Source organism: Lactuca saligna, chromosome 5, assembly GCF_052625555.1.
Source record: "Lactuca saligna cultivar CGN05327 chromosome 5, ASM5262555v1, whole genome shotgun sequence".
Classification (NCBI taxonomy): Eukaryota; Viridiplantae; Streptophyta; class Magnoliopsida; order Asterales; family Asteraceae; genus Lactuca; species Lactuca saligna.
The window spans coordinates 125935417-125942884 of record NC_136421.1 but is presented as its reverse complement, the minus strand read 5'-3'; the positions used below and the strand labels follow the sequence as shown (position 1 = coordinate 125942884).

Below are 7468 nucleotides of genomic sequence, written 5' to 3'. Positions count from 1 at the left end.
ATTATTTATTAGGGTGACGTATTTAAGATGTTTTAGCTTCTCCGATTGATCACTTCTTGGAAAGCTGTTGTTGAATCTCTTCTTGTTTCTGCTTGGCTTTTCTGCTGACTGCCATGATGGAGTGGTTACATCTATCAGGGTTTGTCGTACGAGAAAGGGAAGTGTCTAAAGAATCTATGAGATTAAGGGTATCATTATGGGGTGATCCTTACTGGGTCCTCCAATAATTGTGCAATGTATACAAGTTGTATATAATTTAAGATTAATATACCTTCGAATAACTGATCCTACTCCATAACGATAACCAAACAAGGAACAAGTAGTGAAGCATAGATCATAAATTCTGAGTCAATAAAATCTCAATTATATAAAACCTTGGAAGTATACACTCCGGAATCATAGACCTACCAGAAGGGTCTTTTAAATTCTCACATAAGTTATTTATAATGCCTAAAATAATCCTATAGTATTTTTAATGTAATGAACTTGGTATGTTTAAATATGTTGTTTGTTTTATAGAATCATAAAATACTCCCATGGTATTCTAGCTTTTTGTTCTGATCTAGAATCCCTTGAATAGAGTTAGCTAAGTTTTAAGATTGTTGCAAAACCATATCGCTCCCAAACACATGTTGGTCACATCTCAAATGAATATAGTTGATCAGACTATATTGATCCTAGATATGATTACATAAATGTCCATGTTTGACTGTAGTGTTCAACCTTTAAATACTTATGTTCTGTTCTTTTTGTGATACTTGTTCTAGGATGTATATATGTTATAAGCGCATATCTATATTTTTATAAGGTATTGTTATATTCTTAAAATATATTATTATTCAGAGCACTTAAACCCCATTGTATTTATATTTTTATATCTTTTATCGGTTGATATACTTAGTTCACTATAAACAATGCTCTGATACCAATGTGTCACACCCCCAAACCTGAAAGGCGAAAACGATCGGGGGCGGAGGACGTCATGCTTAGTATCACAAGACATGCATCATAGTAATCAAAGTAATAAAAAACCATTTCATTTGAAAGAAAGTGTTTACAAATTATGTGGTTCACAAAACATAGACTACATATGTAAATAACAAAACAAGACATGAAGCTACTATGATCCATCTTCTGAATCCCAACGCGAGTACCTGACTACTAGTTTCCTGAGAATACAAGTTATTTTGAAAGAGTAGATCAGCATTTAAGCTAGTGAGTTCATAAGATTTAAGTGATGTATGTAAATTGTAAGTTCTTTTTACAAAAGTTCGCCAGTTCCTCAAGAAAATCCTATATTTCCTGCTTTGATGAAAGATAAGTAAAAAAGACTGTACAATCCTTTCTATGAGTACTAAATAGATACAAGTTATATAAAACCCAGATTAAACAAACAATCGATTGTATGTATCTGCCCTAAGCCCACAACCAAACAAGGAACAGGGAATAAGGCGGAAGGCACACCTCCCATTGTTTGTTAAATAATCGGTGTATATAACCCTGGCGTATTCACTTGGTACTCACGGAGTTGACTGCAATAATTCCTTTATATTTAATGAAAAATTATTTAAGAAAAACCTTACTTCTTTTAGTAAAAAGGGTAACCACAATGGTTCCTTCTATAGTAGACTGGGTACATCTACTCTTAGCCCACAACCAAACAAGGAACAGGAAATGAAGTGGAAAGCACACATTCTACTGTCTGTCGGATCCGATTAATACATATCCCTGATGTATGCACTAAGGAATCATAAAGTTAGCGTTATAGGCCCCTTTCTACTGAAGGTACTATGACTCGATTGTTCTGTTTGTCGCTTGTAAGTTTTCCCTAGTTTATAACTATCTTAACAAGAAAATAGTTTGCATTAACTTTCAAGTGGAACTATCACAATATGAAAGTAATGGGAAAAATGTAAGTACGCAGTTGTCTTTTATATTGACAAACTAAAGTACTGACTACCTTAAAACCAGATTGTTTTATTAAGGTCATAATGTGATGTCGTTGTACCCATACTATACGCTATCCCTGCAAGAGATTCTAGTTACAAAATGCGACTTCAGCAAACGAATTGCTAAGCTGTGAAGTAGTCTCAGATTAAAGTTATCTTGTTCTTGTATACCACATTTACTATCACCTTTTTTTTAGAACAAAGAGTTAATGATCATTAGTATAATTTTGTTAATCATGATTTGTTCTTCTGTTATAGTGTATAGTATGTTCTTTCTGTTATCATGTATTGTATCTTCCTCCCTATTTCTCGTTATAGTATGTTCTCTATGTTCTAGTGTGAACTGAACCTCTAAACTATACCTATTATAGTTTAATAGTATGTTTACTTGAATTGTTTCGGACTTGAAGAAAAGACTCATTTATTTACTAAGTTATGATTATACTTTAAAAACGTAGTTTTATAAACTATAAAGTAACATAACTTAAAAGAGTTTTTGAAATGTTTTGATCACTTATAATACATAAGCAATCTGTTAAAATGATGTTTATAGAAAAACATTTACACAATTATCATTGTGTCCAAATTGTATCCCCCCCCCCCCCCCCCCGCCCCTTAAAAGCATTTAAAACAGTTAAAAGATTGATTATATGGGTATGAACTAACCTTATGTGGGTGATTCAATCGAAGGTTTGCGTAAGGCTGAGAAGTTCCACGAATGTATTCCCGAGACACAAACGAATCCTAATGACATGTAATGGCATATAACGACATGAATTTACTATTTTAAACAACTAATATGCATGGAAACGAACTTAGGGACTAGAAAACACTTGAAATGAAGTTTTGAATCACATGTGATGGTATGAAAGAGGTTCACGGCCACAAACTTGGTGTTTACGGACAAGATAGATGAGTTGACGGCCAAGCAAGGAGTTTAGGGTTGTAAACTCATGAACATTATGCAAAAGAGAGTGGTTTAAGGTCCTATCTATCATCCATTAGGGCTCAAGGTCTAGTGCTTGGATATGAGAAGGGTTTGCGGCCAAAACATGTCCAAACCATGGGTTTATGGCCAAGGGAGATTCCATAGCCATAAACTCATGATGTTTATGGTAAAGTGGTCGTTTCAATGATGAAATCAAGAGCTTCTATTACAAATCAAGTATATGGAAAATATACTTACAATTTGGAAGCTAAAAGAGGTGAACATGGCCCAAAGAACTAGTGTGTGTTCTTGGTGATCTAATAAAAAAGGGATGATTTCATGGATGAAACCATGGAGTTATACTAGATCAAAGAGTGAATCAACTAAACAAAGGAAGACATCACTTACATATTTGAAGATCAAAGTGAAAGGCTCGATGATACTTGAGAGAATGGAAGTTTCATGAGTTGAAAGTGTAAGAATGAAAGAAAAGTGAAGGAAATGAGACTTAAGGGGGGAGTTTACGGCCAACCATGAGTTTACAGCCGTAAGCTCATGAGTTGTGGCCATGAAATCCTTTTGGTGGTGGTTAAGGCTTGAATGTTGTACAGTGAATCTAGTAGGTGCTTCCTAACACTCATTACTTGAATGTATTAGGGTTAGAACACTCAAACAGACTCTAAACAGTGATAAAAGATAGTAGTAGCGAGTCTGACTTAAAGTTGATGGGCTTGACTTTACATGGAAAAAAATTTCAAGTTGTCACAACAACTGGCATAACATATCTTAGTGGGTTGACATTAGTGCCTTTGACCCACGAGTACAATGAGGAGACTCACCTCAATCCGCTGATAATCAAATTACTACTCAGGTCACTGAACCGGATTACCTTGCTCCAACTAACAATAAATACAATCTTAATTAATAATTATCCTGATAACCCTAAATCTGAGACCCACTTCATAATCCGACTTCCTAAAGGGAAAAAGACCATTTTACTCAATAGAAAGCCAAAAATCCCACAAAAACTCTTAATGGTTAAGACAAGGACTTCCAAACTCAGATAAGACCCTAAGGAGATGTCTTAACATGTAAAGTTGGAAACATTACTCCTTTTCATGGCTTAGTGGGAATAAATCCTCAATAAAATCCATAATAAACACAAAAACTCATGCATAGTCCAAAATAACTCATAAAGACGACATTTTTATGAACAAAGGACCTCACAAATGCCAAAATCCAGCATTCTAAGCTCTTGGAGTATCTCTTACTCATATGGATGACTCTAAGGACCAAAATAAACCTAAAACATTCCTAAGACTAGATCTAACACATAGAGTCGTTAATTTAGAAGCTTTATACCTCCAGAACATAGATCAAGATGCACAAGGCTTGGATTCAAAAGCTTCAAGAAATCCTACATTTCTCCAAGAAATCAAGATGCACAAGGCTTGGATTCAAAAGCTTCAAGAAATCCTACATTTCTCCAAGAAACTATCTCTTCTTCAATGAGCATCAAAATGAATGAAAACACTCGAAAAGCTCAAGAACCACACTAATAGAGGTTAAGGTTTTGTTTCTAGGGTTTAAAGGGATGGACACTGAAGATAATAGGGTTTGGTGTTGAGTTAAGGAGCTTAAATAGGGTCTAATACCCTAAATTAGGGTTTGTGTCAGAGTGGAGTACACCATGCGTAACTCTAGTACGCCTAACGTACTCTAAGGAGCACCTGCGACTTTCTTGCCTAGTACGCCCATCGTACTCCCATGTACTCCTCGTGTACTAAGGTCATAACTTCTTCGTTATAAATCTGTTTTTGACGATCCTTATATCCACAGAAAGGTAACAAAAGCTCTAGATTGTTATGTATTATTTCCTTTGGAGTTCCTCCTATTGTCGCTAGATTGCATTGCTCAGGATGATATTACGGCTGGCGCCAATGTTGCTACGTTAGTCTCGTGGTTGGTTCTTCGGGCGTTGCTCTAACTTGTATATCCGTCGAGTGTGCGTCATGGTTGGATTCCGACGTTATAACTGAGTAGCAACAAGAAACAAGATCATTAAAGTTGCCCCAATATCGTGCCCCAAGAGAGCAAGCTCCGATGATCAAGTTAGATCGCTAGGAGAAAAAGAGACTACTCCACCTAACGAGATGGATGAAACTTGCACTGAGACTGAGTTGTTTCCACAAAAGATAAAGGTTTGAAGTGAGTAAGAACACTTACTTGGAGTATTTGTGGGGAGCTTCTATTTATAGGCAGGGAAGAGTATTTCTTGTAGTGATCCCATTTTGTCATTGTTACTGCTCTAACTCGCCGCTAAAGGTGACCGTCGCCGCTAATAAATGCATTTCTTGTAGTGATCCCATTTTGTCTCGGTGACTATCATTTGTATTTGTCGCTATAGTTTGTCTTGCTGAATATTGTTACACGACACATTCACACACAAATACACTATTTCTCTCTTATCTGTCTCTCATACACACGATGACATACACTAGATGGTGTGTGTTTATATTAATTGTATTTGTTCCTTTGCACGTCCCACCACACCAATATACCACTTTGTTTTCAATTTAAATATTGAGCTTTATCTTTATTAATTTGTCGTTAAAATAAATATACTGATCAGTTTACTAAATTTTAATTAACTTAATAAAAAAATATATCATTTATTTTCTGTTTCATCTACTTTTAAATCCGAAAACTTTCATTTGGTTCTCCACTTTGCAATATTTTTCTTGGTGCTCCCTCTTGTCATATGAAAAACATAAAATATAGTAGGCTTTACCTGTATATGCATTATATTTTTCATCCATATAAACACTTTTCCTCATTTTGACGATGTTGTACTCTCACCGGCCTAAACTACAATCAAAAGTACTAACAAAACCAAATTAAAAATCAATAAATCATGACAATTAGTTAGGTTTTCCCACTTCATACACGGTTTAATTGTATATTATTTTAATGTTTGTGGGGGAGATAGATATATAAGTTAGTGACAGTTGATTATTTTTTCAGTTTTCTCAAATTTTTACAAATTTATTTCTTCTTTTGTAAGTGGATTATTGATCATTGCCCAATATGCAATGCATGAATACCATTTTACTAGATATATACATAAATTAAGGAAGTTGAGACTTGGATTAAAGTGGCCGACTGATTTCAGCTTTGGTTACTTGAATATTTCACTAAGTGTGATTCTTGTTCATTCAACCCAATACTCCCTTATATATACATATACTATGCCATAAATAGTAAAACAATTGTGATACTAAAGGAACTCAGAAGAGAGAGATGGAGTTCAAGAACTACTATCTTGACCTAATAATGATACCTTTATCATTCATAATATCCATCAGCTATAACTTATGGTTGTGGCATAAGGTTCGTACTGAACCACTCTCGACTGTCATTGGTGCAAATGCCCATGGACGCCGGTTATGGGTATCTACCATTATGAAGGTAACACTGCTAGCTTTCCCTTAAACACCTGACTCTATGCCATTCTGGTACAATGCTTTCTCATGACAATTAGTTGACTAAGTTTTAGAAGATGATTAATCCTTATATTTTCCTGTTCCTTGATGTCCTATTTTCAATATTTTGGCAGGATAACGACAAGAAAAACATTTTAGCTATCCAAACAATTCGAAATACAATAATGGGATCAACCCTCATGGCTACTACATCGATTGTTTTATGCTGTGGTTTAGCCGCTGTTGTTAGTAGCAGTTATAGCGTTAAAACACCACTAAACAACACTATTTATGGGGCACATGGACAATTCATGGTGGCGTTGAAGTACGTAACGCTACTTGTCATCTTTCTCTTTTCTTTCATGTGCCATTCGCTATCTATTAGATTCATCAGCCAAGTGAATTTCCTGATCAACTGTCCTGAAGATTCTACAATAGTGACTTCAACTTATGTTTCCGAGCTTTTAGAGAAGAGTTTTATGCTTGGCATGATAGGAAACCGGCTTTTCTATTCGGCACTTCCAGTTATGCTTTGGATTTTTGGTCCGGTGCTTGTTTTGTTGTGTTCTTCAATCATGGTGCCTGTGCTTTATAATCTTGATTTTTTGTTTGAAAATTCAAAGAATGGTAAGATGATGGCATAGAGAATAGGGCGTGCACATGCTCATTGTATACGATATTTTAATCTGTATGTAAGATTTACCATCAGGTTAATGAAATTACCGAGCATAGATGTCCAATGTCTTGAGTACAAAACTAATTTTTAGTGATCCATCGGATTTTCGTAAAAATAAATAAATCGTATTCATAAGGTGATATACTCAATGGAGACGGTGGCCCAGATACAAACTTTAAAAAGAAAAAAAAAAAAAAAAAAAAAAAATTATCCGCAATGGCATTAGAACAACAGAAGCTAGCCAGAGGCTAACAAGAACATGACATTACAAAGGGTGATCTGGCAAGATTGGGCCAGAAATCCACAAACTCCAATTGATTCTGTGTTTCCTGCATCTACCTGAAAAGGGTTGAAATCCAGTTAAGAGTGAAGGATACAAATAAAAAACTATCAGTCACAGTTGCAGCCTTTGCGCGCATTAAAAACAATGCCA

At 35.2% G+C, this 7468-nt stretch overlaps 1 protein-coding gene across 1 annotated transcript; it reads left to right on the top strand.

Moving 5' to 3' along the window:
* Positions 1-6034: 6034 nt before the first annotated feature.
* On the top strand, positions 6035-7099 carry LOC144997443 (uncharacterized). The gene is made up of 2 exons (XM_078957352.1): positions 6035-6345; positions 6494-7099. The coding sequence occupies exons 1-2, from the start codon at positions 6178-6180 to the stop codon at positions 7001-7003; spliced, it is 678 nt and encodes a 225-aa protein (XP_078813478.1). The 5' UTR covers positions 6035-6177; the 3' UTR covers positions 7004-7099.
* Positions 7100-7468: the final 369 nt, after the last annotated feature.